At 43.4% G+C, this 16,683-nt stretch overlaps 1 protein-coding gene across 1 annotated transcript; it reads right to left on the bottom strand.

Moving 5' to 3' along the window:
* Nucleotides 1-6,762: 6,762 nt before the first annotated feature.
* LOC311106925 (peptidyl-prolyl cis-trans isomerase-like 4) lies at nt 6,763-16,529 on the bottom strand. Its single transcript, XM_084149317.1, has 12 exons — nt 16,425-16,529; nt 15,907-16,039; nt 15,686-15,803; nt 15,400-15,542; nt 11,776-11,872; nt 11,224-11,340; nt 10,839-10,963; nt 10,627-10,693; nt 9,366-9,477; nt 9,089-9,179; nt 8,752-8,881; nt 6,763-8,528 (listed from the first exon to the last, which is right to left on the bottom strand). Exons 1-12 carry the CDS (start codon nt 16,492-16,494, stop codon nt 8,349-8,351), a joined length of 1,383 nt encoding a protein of 460 aa, XP_084005443.1. The 5' UTR covers nt 16,495-16,529; the 3' UTR covers nt 6,763-8,348.
* Between the last annotated feature and the right edge of the window lie 154 nt (nt 16,530-16,683).

Genomic DNA, 16,683 nt, shown 5'->3' with positions numbered 1-16,683 from the left:
ATTTCCATGATTTGAGTGTCCAGTGTCAAGCCCAGGAAGTGCACACACTGAGTGGGGACCAGGTAACTATTTTCCAAGGTAATTGTTAGTCCCAACTCGGAGAGGTGTTGTGAGACCATGGATGTGTGTGCCAATGTTTAGCTTTATGATCCTGCACCAATCTAAGTAGTTCAGAACCTTGACTCCTGCTCTGCGAAGGGGGGTTGGCGCTGAGCTTATGCACTTTGTGAAAGTGCGAGGGGCAAGCAAAAGGCCGAAGGGTAGTAAGCAGAACAAATTTTTTTTTGTTTTTTTAGGGCAAACGTCAGGTATTTTCTGTGTGCTGGTAGAATGGGGATATGAAAATATGCATCTTTCAGGTTCACTGTGGTGAATCAATCACCTGGTTGTACTGACTTGACGGATGGTTTTGATTGTCAGCATTTTGAAGGGAAGTGCTGAAAGATGATAATTCAGGCACCTTAGGTCCAGGATCAGACGGAGGCACCAGAAGATAGATTGAGTAGAACCCACAGTTTTGTTGCACTGGTTCTACCTCTTCGATTGCAAGCAAGGAGATGATGATGATGATGATTATTATTATTATTATATTTTTCTCCCCAATTTCAATCTTGTCTCGTCACTGCAACTCCCCAAAGGGCTCGGGAGGCGAAGGTTGAGTCATGCGTCCTCCTAAACATGACCCGCCAAACCATGCTTCTTAACACCCGCCCGCTTAACCTGGAAGCCAGCCACACCAATGCTTCGGAGGAGACTGATGACCGAGGTCAGCCTGCAGGCGCCTGGCCTGTCACAAGGAGTCGCTAAAGTGCAACGAGCCAACTAAAGCCCCCCCGGCCAAACCCTCCCCTAACCTGGACGATGCTGGGCCAATTGTGTGCCGCCCTATGGGACTCCCGATTACGGCCGGTTGTGACACAACCAGGGATCGAACCTGGGTCTGTAGTGACGCCTTTAGCACTGCGATGCAGTGCTTTATACGGCTGCGCCCCTCGGGAGGCCACAGCAAGAAGATTTCTAAGCAGAGTGTTTGCTTTTGAGCAGGGTTGCGAGCTGTTGTTTTCAAGACACCCCTGAAGTGTGGGGGTCGCTGACAAAATTGTGGTGCGTAGCCTTGTGTTACAGTTCGTAACACCCATTTGTTGGCTGTTGACCTTTTCCAGCTGGAAAGGTGGCGCTCGAGCAAACGGTGTTGCTCTAGAGAGTCGGTCCCATCAGGACCGAGGCTCTGCGTGCTGTGGTGCAGAGGGGACGCAGCCTGCATATGGTGTGCCTCTGCCTCTTGGGCGATGCCGCGCTCCACCTCTTCGGTAGGGCTGAGTGTGTCTGTTCCTCCACTCCTGAGCAGGTGCAGCGTGAGTCTGAGCCTGGTTTCTTGCCAACCCAGTTGGGGCCCTGGGACTGGAGTAATGGTTTGCTGGCTGATGCATTCTAGGCTTTGAAATGAGGCGCTGAAGCGCCATCTGTGTTTCTCTGTCCTCCTTAAACACTTGGAGGATGTGGGCCGCTGCTGCCCAATGTCCGGCCAGGTGATATGGGTACACCTAGGAGTGGAACCTTCTCTTTGTCAGGGAGCTTGGACTGCGCTAACCATAGGTGGCGTTGTGCAACCGACACTGTTGCCAAAGATTTCCCAACCATCTGAGCATTGCCCTGAAGGCATTGGATGATCAGGTCTAACTGTAGCCAGTTCTTTCATGGTCTCAGCGTCTTTGTTTGTGGAGGGGTTCCTGCAGCTCCTACAAGGCCAGTATCGCTGCTGAATTGCTAAGCCTAGTGGCTGAAGCAGTGCTTTCATGTGTCCTTTTTAAATGTCCTGCATCGTTTGTTAGGCAGCTATTGGTCTGAATTGTGATGAGAAGCAGGCAGAAGTGGTGATGCAAATTATTTGTCCATATGAGGGAAATAGCCAAAACCATTCTCATCTGTTCCATGAACTGTAGCTAAGCGAGTGCATATGCTTTGCATGGCAGGGGTTCTGTCATTTGGCATACTCCAAGTGCATTGGAGCTCACGCACAAGTCTTTGAACAAAGGGATGCATGTCTTAGTCTTTGAAGAACTGAATTCATCAAACTTGGGTGCAGACCCCATGACAGTATCATTTCAAATCCAAAGTGCTGGAGTATAGAGCCAAAACAACAAGAAATGTGTCATTGTGCCAATACTTTTGGAGCTCACTGTATATGTGGCTAATTTAGCTAGCTAGCTACGAGCTACAGTGGCTTGCCAAAGTATTCACCCCCCTTGGCATTTTTCCTATTTGGTTGACCTTACAACCTGTAATTAAAATGGATTTTTTGGGGGTTTGTATCATTTGATTTAAACAACATGCCTACCACTTTGAAAACATTTATTGTGAAACAAACAAGAAATAAGACAAAAAAACAGAACTTGAGCGTGCATAACTATTCACTCCCCCCAAAGACAATACTTTTGCAGCAATTACAGCTGCAAGTCTCTTGGGGTATGTCTCTATAAGCTTGGCACATCTAGCCACTTGGATTTTTGCCCATTCTTCCAGGCAAAAAAAAACTGGATTTGATGGTGCTCCATGAGATGTTCAAAGTTTCAGATATATATTTTTTATAACCCAACCCTGATCTGTACTTCTCCACAACTTTGTCCCTGACCTGTTTGGAGAGCTCCTTGGTCTTCATGGTGTCGCTTGCTTGGTGGTGCCCCTTACTAAGTGATGTTGCAGACTCTGGGGCCTTTCAGAACAGGTGTACATATACTGATATCATGTGACAGATCATGTGACACTTAGATTTCACACAGGTGGATTTCATTTAAATAATTATGTGACTTCTGAAGGTAATTGGTTGCACCAGATCTTATTTAGGGGCTTCATAGCAAAGCGGGTGAATACATATGCACGCACCACTTTTCCGTTATTTATTTTGTAGAACAAGTTATATTTTTCATTTCACTTCACCGATTTGGACTATTTTGTGTATGTCCATTACATGAAATCCAAATAAAAATCCATTTAAATTACAGGTTGTAATGCAACAAAATAGTAAAAACGCCAAGGGGGATGAATACTTTTGCAAGGCACTGTAACTTCCAAGGTACAGGATTGACCCAAAGCTAACTAGCTAGCTAACACACAAGGATGGAAATGCCCGACAAAAAGCAATAAAAGTGAGCTAGTATGAGCAGGCACAATAACAAGTTAGAGGGGGAGTAGATTTGATAAAAATCAACTACTCACGGCACCTCTGTTACGGAGTCTAGTTGATAGGTAATCGACTAGTTGCAAAAGGAGTACAGCGTCTCATCGGCTTTGCAAACTATCTTGCAAAGTTCATGCCACACCTATCAGCAGTCTGTGAGCCTCTGCGCCGGTTGCTGGACAAAGACACACCATGGCACTGGCTACCCAAGCACGAGGCCGCAGTGCAGGAGATGAAATCTCTGGCTTCATCCATGCCAGTGTTGCGCTACTACGACGTCACGAAGCCTGTCACAATCCAGAGCGACTCTAGCCAAAGGGGACTTGGATGCTGCCTTATGCAGGAAGGCCAGCCCGTTGCGTTTGCCTCGAGAGCGCTCACCCCCACCGAACAAAACTATGCACAAATTGAGAAAGAGTGCCTCAGCATCGTCTTCTCCTGCCAGCGATTCCATCACTACTTATATGGTCGAGAGCTGGTCACCGCTGAAACTGACCACAAACCACTCATTGCCATATTCAGTAAACCTCTCCTCAACGCGCCCAAGAGGCTTCAAAGTATGCTCCTGACTCTGCAAAACTACAGCCTGAAGGTCATTTACAAGCCAGGACCTGAGATGTACATCAGCGACACACTGAGCAGGGCAACAGCACAATGTACAGGTAGAGGCACTGCCTATCAGCGGCAGGCCATCTGTTCGCTACAGCAGGAACAACAAGATGTTCAACAGATCAATCAGGCAGACTACTTAAACGTGACAGATCACCGCCTAGCCCAGATCAGGCAACATACTGACAAGGACGAACACCTACAGTCACTGAAGTCCATGGCTCTAGCAGGTTGGCCATATCTGAAAGAGGAGACACCTTTCACAGTGAGAGAATACTGGACCTTTCGAGATGAGATCAGTGTGCAAAATGGCGTCTTGTTCAGAGGTCAGAAGGTCATTATTCCCAAATCACTACGTCCAGAGATGCTTACCCGCATACACTCCAGTCACGTCGGAGGTGACGCATGCTACCGTCAGGCTCGTGAAACATTATACTGGCCAAACATGCAAGCAGAAATTAAAGACTTTGTCAGCAACTGTACCACATGCAACGAGTACGCTCATGAACAGCAAAAGGAAACCATGATGTCACACGAACTGCCCACAAGGGCCTGGCAAATCATCAGCATGGACTTATTCAGCCACAGACAAAAGGACTATCTTCTCCTCGTTGATCATTACTCTGACTTTTGGGAAATTGAACTGCTCCCTGACTTGTCCGCAGAGACGGTCATAAAGCGCTGCAAGGCGCAGTTTGCAAGGCAAGGTCAGCCTGACAAGGTAATCACGGACAATGGCCCACAATTCACTGCACAGTTCAAGCGTTTCGCCTCAGAATGGGAGTTTGACCACGTGACCTCCTCTCCAAGACACCCAAAAGCAAATGGCAAGGCAGAATCAGCTGTCAAGATTGCAAAAAACCTGTTAAGCAGGGCCTTGCGCGACAGCAACGACCCATGGAAAGCGATCTTACAGTGGAGGAACACACCCACCGAAAACATGGACAGCAGCCCAGCACAACGCCTTCTGTCCAGACGTCTGAAGACTACTATCCCCGTAGCTAACAAGCTACTTGAGCCCTGCGTCATGGTTGGCGTCACGGACAAACTGCGTCACAGAAAGCAGCTCGCTAAGTGCTTCTACGACCGGACTGCTCGAGACCTACCAGAGCTGGAGGTGGGTGAAACTATAAGGATGAAACCGCTGCCGGGAGACCACACAGGACTTTGGAGGCTGGGCACATGCCTACAGAGAGTTGCACCACGTTCTTACCTGGTGGATGTTGGTGGCTCCCTCTATCGTCGCAATCGGGTGGATCTGCGCGTAGCAGAGCAGACAAACCAGAACATGCCATACACTCACTTAGATGAGCTGGATCACAGTCCAGGCCTAATGGTAAGGGGTGCAGAATTGAGACATGAGCCAACTGAAGGTGAAGCTTCTACCCCACCAAACTCTCCAGCTCGTGACCCTAATCCTACCCCTGTCAGAGCCAATACGTACTCACGGGTGGGTCGGCTGTGCAAGCCACCGGACAGGCTTACTCTGTAAACAAGAGACTTAACTTGTTGTCTGTTAATTTAAAAAAAAAATATTTAAAAAATTTAAAAAAGGAAGATGACAGCTGAAGTAAAAAGAAAATGTCATGCTTTTCAATTGTTATGACTTGACTGTTAAGAACGCAATGTTATGCCGTTATGTTTGCACTTTTTATTGAAAAGGATGATGTTACGGAGTCTAGTTGATAGGTAATCGACTAGTTGGACTGTTCCCCAGACTCCACGCGTAGGGATTTGTACAAGGCTTAACAAGGCTATTGAACTGAACGTTGGTGTCTGTCTTTATTCCTTAATCCAATTTATCATACAGAAACAACCTCCTCGAGTCGTTGAAAAATCGTAATTGCGTAAGAAAGTAATCCGAAGGGGATTAATAGCAATCTTGTAATGTAAAACACATGTGAGTGAAGAATAGACAGTATGTCACGCCACACCGTCTTTTATAGTGACAGGTCACATGGGTACATTAAGGGTGTGGCGTGACTGTAAAGATCTTTGATATTAAGCATCTCAATCACATAGCGTGAAGGAGTTCCCATAGGTCGTTTGGGCGACCCGTTACGAAAACGAAAGAGAACAATACTTGCATACTCTCTCGCTCAGTACAAGTTAAAAACAACCCATTATAGGGAGCTTCAAAATGGCATCTCATTCTGAGAAACAACCTAATATGAAATGATTTGTGAAATGTCAAAAGACTAATTATGGTGAATGTTGGCCGGGGTCTCTCGTACTTTAATTCCGGGAACTCCGAGGGGGCTAGAAGTGGTGAACCACAGCGTTGTACAAGGAGAGGCCCTGTGTAAAACTTAACAACTGTTAGCTAGCTGCACATGCACCCCTCACTGTGCTATTCTTCTATGTCGGCTAAGGCTTAAAACATTATTCTGAACACTATGGGTCAGGGCTTTCTCGAATTATATCTAGCTCTCCTTTGGTTTTCCCCACACATGCACCTAATAAACTTCAACACATGATTTACGTTGGGCTCATTAATACCCTCTCTGACAGTACTGCCAATATACTGACCAAAAACATTTAAAACTGTAGCCAAAAGAGGATACCTCATTTATGAATGTGGCTCACAAAACTTTCAGCCTGCATGGCTGCCTCCCACTTCTTTTCATATCACTCAGGGAGGTGGAAGGTGAGTTATTATCAGTGTTGTAGTCGAGTCACTAAGCCTTGAGCCCGAGTCAAGTCCCCTGTGCTCAAGTCAGAGTCGAGTCATGATACCCTATGGCTGAAGTCCGAGTCGAATCCAAGTCACCAATGGTTATGTCCATCAATTTATAATAGATCTTATTATACAATTGTTTCTAGTCGCCACCAGATGGCAGTATATCGCCACTCCCTCATGAGAAAACAACTAATTTACTAGTTATCACTACCTCACAGGTTCTACTCAATACCTGTGTTTAACTACTTACTTACTACATATATGAATGATAAGTCAGGCTCTCAGATACTTCTTTGTAATCGCCCACTGATATTTCTGTAGGTTTTTTATTGCAGAGTGAAAACTAAAGGTAGACTTGTCAGAACCTGGCTATGGGATGCACGGGGGAAAGTGGGAGGTGGGTAGGGCTAGATGACAAATTCAAAGACAGCCTATTTGTCTATACACAAGGGGAGGGAGACAAATAGCTAGACTGTTGTTTTACCATTAAACTCAATACTAGTATTGTTTTCAATTTCTTAAAGCAGTTTGTGTTTCTTACCCAGGCAAAACTAAATAGTAGGCTGGTGACTGGTGGTTATGGGGAAGCAAGAGAGTCGCTTGTGCGATGTGTAGCCTATGATTGGCGGAGCAGAGCCTGCCTGTCTGTCCACAATCATCGCTTGCTCCCATGCAGCTCACCAGCTGATGTAGGCTATGTGCTGGGTGTGGCGTGTCCTTTCCACTGCTAGATAACAGAACCCTTGCTGTTCTGCGCACCCAGTGCTGCTAATATTCTCCTTATCATAGTACCCTATCTAATCCAAGTGCAAATACAAGTCACGAGAAGGCGAGTCCGAGTCACCAATGGTCGAATCCAACTCAAGTCATAAGTCATGAAAATCAGGACTCCGTCCTGACTATAACAGTGGGTATCATGCTATTTCAGTGACATACTGCTCAAACTCGTGGGGAGGATGACAAAGGGATTCTGCAGTGCAGACAACTAATGCTTTCCCTGCCCTCTACCCAGCTAACAATTCTAGGTAGAGAGAAAGGTTTTGTAATGTTACCCTAATGTTTGAGTGTCCAGTTTTCCTTTAGTTGGGGGAACATTCTATCAATGTTAGCAAAAACCTTCTTATAATGTTATCATGTGTTGGTGTTAAAGCTGAGAACATTCCCTTAAAGTAAAAAATTACTTATTTAGAACGTGGTTACAATATTCTCAGAATATACTATGTTCTAGATGCGTTTTAAGAACATTAATGTGTCTGAGGGTTAAAGTTGTGGGAACGTTTGTTAGCTTGGTACATTTATTTACTGTACAAAAGCAGTAAAAAAAACAACTACAGTCCAAAGGTCAAACATGGGGGGGGAGAAATCATTCACCTGCCCATTGATAAACAGAGAAAGGGGGGTGGGGTACAAGTCAAACCAAAACACAAATTTACTTATACAACCTTACTGATTTAGTTATGTGTGTATGTAGACTGATTCGGAAAATGCTGTGTAGACCTAAATACAGAATGTTGCCCTATAGAAATCCAGCAGTTCAGCCTGAAAAATAATTGTATTATTCATGCAGTGTTCTCACACGATGAGCAGTGTTCTCAGGTTATGTAACACTGTGTTATTTCCAGGTAATTAGGGTAAACATCCCAGGGTAAATATTTTCCATGTAACATGAGGGCTGAGTCCCTGGTGCTACTCTCCCAAACATGGGGGGTGGTGGGGTAGTAGGGGCCACAGTGGCAGGTATCAGGGCGGTCCAATTCCATTTCAATTCAGTCAATTCATGAAAGGAACTGACATTTATTTTCAAAGAAGATTTTCCAATTCAGTATATTGATGGGGAGTTGAAATGGAATTGGCCTCAACCCTGTTCCTTTCCCTCTCTCATCATCGGTGTCTGCTCCTCTCCTTGTCTTTAGACTTCTTGGGTGAGCGACTGCGGCTCCTCTCCGGCCGGTGCTTTTCACGGGACTTGCTGTGCTTGTTGTGGCTGTCTCTGTCTCTTTCCCTGGAGCGAGAATGCTGCCGGTCTGTCTTTTTCTCCGGCCTGGCCTCCTCACTGTTCCACTGTAGGTGTAACATAGGGAGAGAATGAGGTTTGAAAAAGGTTAAAGATACATCTCTGACTTGAGTGACTGGTGTCACAACTGTTGAAATGATAAACCATTCCCAAATGACATGAGTCATGCTTACTCTGATTCTTACTCTAATGCCCTTACTGAACATTCGTGTGAAAAAAAAATACATGGCTCCTTCCCCCGCCCACCACAAGGAAAACAATTAGATCAACCTTGGATTTTTTGGATTTCCTGGTTTCCTCGTCATCGGAGTGATTGTGTTTCTTATCTTTGTGTTTCTTCTCAGCATGCCGATGGCTCGTTCCTTCTTCCTCTTCCTCTAAAAGCAGGTCGTACTTGGAGCTTTTGAGAACGTTTAGGAACATTTTAGGAAGTAAAGTGTGTAATTCCAAGTCTTTCAGAGACATTTAATATCCTCCAACAATAGTTGACCTCTCTCTAACCTGATAGCTATGTGAAATGGTGCACAGTTGAGTTGAAGTATTTTACACTTTAACGCCTATTCTCCTCTACATATCGAATAGCAAATATAAACACATTTAAGGATACTCTTGCTTAGGTTTGACTTTATCCTTAAGAGCTAATTTGGATCCCACGTCTTTTTCATAGGCCTTGAAGTCATCCTTGGTATACTTTCCACCTAGAAAACAAAATAAGACCTTGTTAAGTTCTCTACTTATCAGAGAAGGTGAATGGCAAATCCTTTAGCTCAAGTGCCTAATTAGGGCTTAGTTGAGTCTCTGAAAGTATACATAATGCATACTTTATGGAACACACAAAACCTTTAAATAAAAGTCCAAGTGATTTGTTTTAAATAAGTGTTTACCTTTGCCTTTCCATTTGATCTTTGAGACAGACTGGCTGAAGTCCACGTGTATGCGTCTGTCATCTATGAGCACGTTGTCCATCTTAAAGAAGGCCTTTTCACAGTCCTCCTCCTGTGCACAGAAAGGACATCAATTACATCTTAAAGAGGGTAATGTGAGCCCTTATGTGTCTAGTGAACAAGGAAATCAATTTCAGTAAACAAAACCATGACCCTTTCAAGTGAATGAATTTGTACCCTCAATTCTGACTAACTGGCGCCATCTATTGATATTGTGCATAACGGCACTTGAACTGTTCAAAAATTAATCTCAATCTTTACATTTCTCTGTCTTGATTTGTATACTGAACTAAAATATAAATGCAACATGCATCAATTTCAAAGTTACAGTTCATATAAGGAAATCAGTTAATTTAAATAAAATCATTAGGTCCTAATCTTTGGATTTTACGACTGGGCAGGAGCGCAGCCATGGGTGGGTATGTGAGGGCATAGGCCCACCCACTTGGGAGCCAGACCCAGCCAATCAAAATGAGTTTTTCCCCACAAAAGGACTTTATTACAGACAGAAATACTCGTCAGTTTCATCAGCTGCCTGGGTGGCTGGTCTCAGACGATCCAGCAGGTGAAGAAGCTGGATGTGGAGGTCCTGGGCTGGCGTGATTACACGTGGTCTGTAGTTGAGGCCGGTTGGACGTACAATTCTCTAAAATGTCATTGGAGCTGGCTTATGGTAGAGAAATTAACATTAAATTATCTGCTAACAGCTCTGATGGACAGTCCTGCAGTCAGCATGCCAATTGCACATTCCTTCAAAACTTGTGACATCTGTGGTATTGTGTTGTGTGACAAAACTGCACATTTTAGAGTGGCCTTTTATTGTCCCCAGCACAAGGTGCACCTGTGTAATGATCATGCTGTTTAATCAGCTTCTTGATATGCCACACCTGTCAGGTGGATGGATTATCTTGGCAAAGGAGAAATGCTCACTAACAGGGATGTAAACAAATTTGTGTACAACATTTGAGAGAAATAAGCTTTTTGTGCGTATGGAACATTTCTGGGATTTTTTATTTCAGCTCATGAAACATGGGACCAACACTTTACATGTTGCGTTTATATTTTTGTTCAGTGTACTTATGAATCTGAGTGGAGCAATGCTCAACATTTATTTCCATGCATAATCAAAATAGGGCAAAAATTATTTTATGATAACTCATGATACATAAAGAAATCTTGTGAAAACCAAACCAATACACACCTTTTCAAACTCAATGAAAGCATAGCACAGGGACTCTCCTGACTTCCAGTCTCTGATGATCTCACAGCTGTAGCAAAATAAGAACATGTTAATAAGGGACATTTCACCAAGAATCAATATTTAAAATGGTTAGGACTTGGTCTATTTAGAATTAAATATGTATCGTAGTGTAATGGAGGCCAGTATATTGAAATAGACAGGGTCTATTTTACCACTTAATAAGTCCGAAGCGGGAGAAGATGATCTCCAGGTCCTCATCTGTGGTTACAGGGTTCAGCTTACACACGAACAGCACATTCTCAGGAGGTTTCACTTCCGCATCAGGGAGATCACCCACCTACACAAGCACATATGCACATACACAATGTCTCTGAAACCACAAAACTCTTATAAAACCACCATATACTGTTTACAACACTAATATGTTCACTAGCTAATTAACTACGACAGTAGAAGTACTGTTGGGTTCTTCAACAGCAATCTGTACAAATACGTGGTCATGTTGAGTGTTACAAAATGTATTCTGCCATTACTCCTGAAAGTATGGACATCCTCTACAAGGCTAGGTAGACCTAACCACAAGACCCCCCCTCTCACCATCTCCAGCAGGATGGCCTGGGTCTTGGCCTCCTTCTCCTTCAACAGCTCATCCAGCTCCTCAGCCTTCTTCCCATCTGTGTCGTTGATCACTTCATCAGCTCCAATACGACCACTCTGCACACCAAAGCGGGGACAGTAAGGTTAGACTTTGCAAATTAATGGGGTACAGTACATTTTACATTTAAGTCATTTAGCAGAAGCTCTTATCCAGAGCGACTTACAGTTAGTGAATGCATACATTTTATTTTTATTTATATATTTCTTTCTTCCATACTGGCCCCCCGTGGGAAACGAACCCACATCCCTGCCGACCAAACCCTCCCCTACCTTGGACGACGCTGGACCAATTGTGCGCCGCCCAGTACATAACATCAAAACGTCAAAAGTTGCATCACAGTTACTTGTTTTCTGGTATTGAAGACCATAATGAACTATAACTGAAACCTTACTACTTTATATGAAAGTAATATTGTTTCCAATACTTTTGCTCTGAAAGGGAGATATGCATTGCTTTTAATTAAATGGTACAGAAAGTGTCCAGTCACACACATCCAGCTGTTCCTTGGTAGGCTCAGGGGAGCGGTCAGGCACGGGCAGGTCAGCAGGGTCATCGAAAGGGTCTTCCAAGATCACAGTGTGGTTTATTCTGTAATGACAAAACAAGTATCATACCCCTTTTCTCTCCACCTTATACTGGGATGTCTGAGTCATTGTATTGACACCACTCTAGCAGGGTTTACGTTAGGAAAATGTGCCGCCGGACATTTTAAAGCTACAATATGCAACTTTTTGGGCGACCCGACCAAATTCACATATAAATGGGAGTTATAGATCTGTCATTGTCATTGAAAGCAAGTCTAAGAAGCGGTAGATCTGTTCTATGTGTGCTATTTTTATGCTTCCCGTTCTTAAGTTTCGTTTTAGCGTCTTTTACTTTTGGTTTTGTACACCAGCTTCAAACAGCTGAAAATACAATATTTTTGGCTATGGAAAATATATTTCACAGCGGTTTAGATGGTACAATGATTCTCTACACTATTCTTGCTTGTTTTGTCACATAAACTGAAATTAGGCGAACTATTAGAATTTTAGCAAACAGGAAATGGCGGAGCGATTTCTGCATATTGCACCCTTAATTTACCAGACATTTGAGAAATGTACCAGACCCATACGCATTGGGTGCGTAACCTGATTAGGGTGTCCACCCACAGTGGTCAGCAAGACAGAAATCCCATTTAGATTACGATAATTCATATTAACTGAAAATGCAAGTCGAGGATGCAACGATGTGCGAGCCGAATTCTGATGCGCACTTTGAAGATTTTACTTTTCATTTTATATTTTAGTCATTTAGCAGACACTCTTATCCAGAGCGACTTACAGTTAGTGAGTGCATACATTTTTCATACTGGCCCCCCGTGGGAATCGAACCCACAACCCTGGCGTTGCAAGCGCCATGCTCTACCAACTGAGCTACAGGAGGCCCTCAGCCTTTTCCTCAGCCAACAAGATGAGTAATGAACAGCAAAATATCTAGCCTATGTCAATCTACACTGAACAAAAATATAAACACAACATACAACAATTTCAAAGATTTACAGTTACAGTTCATATAACGAAATCAGTCAATTGAAATAAATTCATTAGGCCATAATGTATGGCTTTCACATGACTGGGAATCCAGATATGCATCTGTTGGTCACAGAGACCTTAAAAAAAAAAAAAAAGGGATGTATGTGGATCAGAAAACCAGTCAGTATCTGGTATGGACCATTTGCCTCATGCAGCGCGACATCTCCTTTGCATAAAGTTGATCAGGTTGTTGATTGTGACCTGTGGAATATTGTCCCACTCCTCTTCAATGTCTGTGTGAAGTTGCTGGATATTGACAGGAACTGGAACACGCTGTCGTACACGTCAATCCAGAACATCCCAAACATGCTCAATGGGTGACATGTCAGGTGAGTATGCATGCCATTTTCAGCTTCCAGGAATTGTGTCCAAATACTTGCGACATGGGGCTGTGCATTATCATGCTGAAACATGAGGTGATGGCAGCGGATGAATGGAAAATTGCCATCGATAAAATGCAATTGTGTTTGTTGTTCGTAGCTTATGCCTGCCCATACCATAACCCCACCATGGGGCACTCTGTTCACAACGTTGACGTCAGCAAACCGCTCGCCCACACGACACCATTCACACTGTCTGCCATCTGCCCGGTACAGTTGAAACCCGGGATTCATCCGTGAAGAGCACACTTCTCAAGCGTGCCAGTGGCCATCGAAGGTGAGTACTTGCCCAATGAAGTCGGTTACGACGCCAAACTGCAGACAGGTCAAGATCCTGGTGAGGACGACGAGCACGCAGACAAGCTTCCCTGAAACGGTTTCTGACAGTTTGTGCAGAAATTCTTCGGTTTTACAAACCCACAGTTTCATCAGCTGTCCGGGTGGCTGGTCTCAGACGATCCTGCAGGTGAAGAGGCCAGATGTGGAGGTCCTGGGCTGGCGTGGTTACACATGGTCTGCGGTTGTGAGGCCGGTTGGACGTACTGTTCTCTAAAACGACAAATTCTCTAAAACGACGTTGCAGGCGGCTTATGGTAGAGAAATGAACATTCAATTCTCTGGCAAAAGCCTTGGTGGACAGTCCTGCAGTCAGCATGCCAATTGAAAACTCCCTCAAAACTTGAGATATCTGTGGCATTGTGCTGTGTGACAAAACTGCACATTTTAGAGTGACCTTTTATTGTCCCCAGCACAAGGTGCACCTGTGTAATGATCATGCTGTTTAATCAGCTTCTTGATATGCCACACCTGTCAGGTGGATGGATTATCTTGGCAAAGGAGCTCACTAACAGGGATGTAAACAAATTTGTGCATGTGAGAAATGTCTGGGATCTTTTATTTTAGCTCATGAAACATGGGACCAACACTTTACATGTTGCGTTTATATTTTTGTTCAGTATACTATCACCCATAGTAGAAAAGTTGACCTATTCTATTGGTCAGCTTGTCGAGGAAAGAAATAGCCTATTCCAAACAGACTCTGGGACAGTTGCGGGACAATAGATCCCAAATTCATACAACTAGGCATCATTAAAAAAACATTCAAAAGCAATGAGTCTGACGCAACAGATCAGAACCTTTAGCTTAAATGTTGATAAATTATTATTTATTCACATTATAAGTGCAGCAGTGCGCACAAGGCAGTAGGCTACACACACATTTTCTTTCCACAATGCAATTAGTGGGAAAACACCGTTGTCAAAGTGCACCGCACATGTGTGTGGTTTCATGTGACAGAGATTAAAATATCTGTTTGAAATTTAGAAAGAGTGAAGATATAATATGCAACAACTAGCATGGGTTGCTTATATATGACTAGGATTGTGCCTTTGGCTATTGGACAATGAAAGAAAGTTGATATAAAATAATTGCCTCCACGGATATGGGTTGATTTTGGATTGGCTACTTTGAAGCAAGGTAAGACATGCCTCATAATATGTAGTAAAACATTCAGTTTTCAAACAATTAAGTATATGTTTTCAAAATGCATACTGCCTCCAGCTCATTGCAAAGTGGTGTGTGACACGCTGATGAAGCCTGCTTTCTGTTGCCTATGCATGCTGTTTGAAATGCTGTAGCAGCAGCTCTCGCGCTGTCTGACAGATTTTCCACTCAAAGGCTCTGTATCTGTATACTGTACGCGTGTGATAAATACGATGCATAACAAATATATTGTACCCACACGCCAATTTAATTTCACTAAATTATGCAAATTAACCTATAGACCGATAAGAATGACCAGTCAAATGTATTTCCATCAATGAATAGGCTAAAAAGCATAATTTTTATCTATGAAAAAATCCCGTTGCGAAATAATGCTTTTTAGCCTATTAATTAATTGAAATACCAGTCGATGTAAATACATTTGTCTGGTCATGCTTATTGGTCTATAGGTTAATCTGGCCGGCGCCAATTTTATTTATCGGCTTTTCTATTTATTTGTTAAATCGGCCAAAAGCCGGCTGTTACCGGCTAACGGAAACCCTGCACTCTAGGTATTCCTGGAACAGTGAGTGAATATTTTTTTTAATAAAATTATATTCTAATCTCCCTCTAAAATGGCTATATTGAAATATGATTAAAGGATATTAAATCTGCTGACCTGATATCCTGAAAAGGGATGAAGTCCTTGTCAACGAAGGTCTCATTGATCTTGGCCAAGACGTCCATACCCTCTGACACCTCTCCGAACACAGTGTGGACCCCATCCAGGTAGTCCAGATTTTCACCAGTGGTGATCAGGAACTGGGGAGCAAGGAGATTGTTACAGCACAAATAAAAGATTTCAGATGCTTGCCATCTGTCCTACTTGAATCAGTAGGCTAACATTGTGGCTTTCAAACTGATAGCAGTTAAATACTGAGGAGGTGGATGGCAGTTTTACCAACCTGAGAACCATGTTGGTCACTGCCATTGTTCACCATGGACACCATCCCCTTCTTTCTGTGTTTGATCCGTGGGTTTTTCTCTGCATCATAGAAGCGGGCCTGGTCTCCATATAGTTTACTGAGGGTATAGAAAATAAATTATCAACATTCCTGTAAGATATAAACAACAGCTGTGATGATGATTTTGGACAATGCTGTTTATGCTGAGGAAGACGACTGACCCATAGACAGATTCTCCACCACGGCCAGTCCCAGTGGGATCTCCAGTCTGCACAATAAAATCTCTCTGGACATTGTGGATGAGGCAGTAATTGTAGAATTTGATTTTGCATAACTTCAGGAAATTCAGGGATGCTGAAAAAAAAACGAGCTGATCATCATTATGTTAGCAACACATCACATTTATAAGACATTAGGATTTCCTTTCCCTGAGTTTCATTGATTGCACCACATCAACACAGCGTGAACGATCAGATGAAGTGTCCCCAAAGCAATCCTATTTTTTTAAATGTTTGTTAGCTAGCCGAAATATCCAATTAACAAATTAGCAACAGTCAGCATTTGCTATCGCTCGGTAAATGAATGGTTGGCTATCTTGTTACCTGTTAGCTAGCTAGCACTTGCTAGCAGCAACTTAAAAGGCGAGATTTGACTTCCTGAGAAGCTTTAATTATTATGAAATGTATGCTGTGTGTTACCAAATATTAGCCTTTTGATGTGTTGGTGCATATGTTCTTACTTTTAGGCCTTTCTTCTGTAAATAAATCAATGACGATATCACCCAATGTTGTTTCAAGAAGAACCGCCATGTTTTCGGAGTGACTGCGCAGCTGCGCACGCGCTCTTGTTTGATTCCGGTGTCACTTGGGGGTGTTGTAGGTATCCACTAGTTACCACCGCCACAAAATCTAAACGGCTGTATCGTGAAAATGTATGAAAACAAAAATATTTTTGTTGTCTTATTTTAAGGTTAGGGTTAGGTATAAGGTTAGCTGCGT

This window comes from Coregonus lavaretus, assembly GCF_964263955.1.
Source record: "Coregonus lavaretus genome assembly, chromosome: 31".
Classification (NCBI taxonomy): domain Eukaryota; kingdom Metazoa; phylum Chordata; class Actinopteri; order Salmoniformes; family Salmonidae; genus Coregonus; species Coregonus lavaretus.
This window is presented reverse-complemented; position numbering and strand designations above follow the sequence as displayed.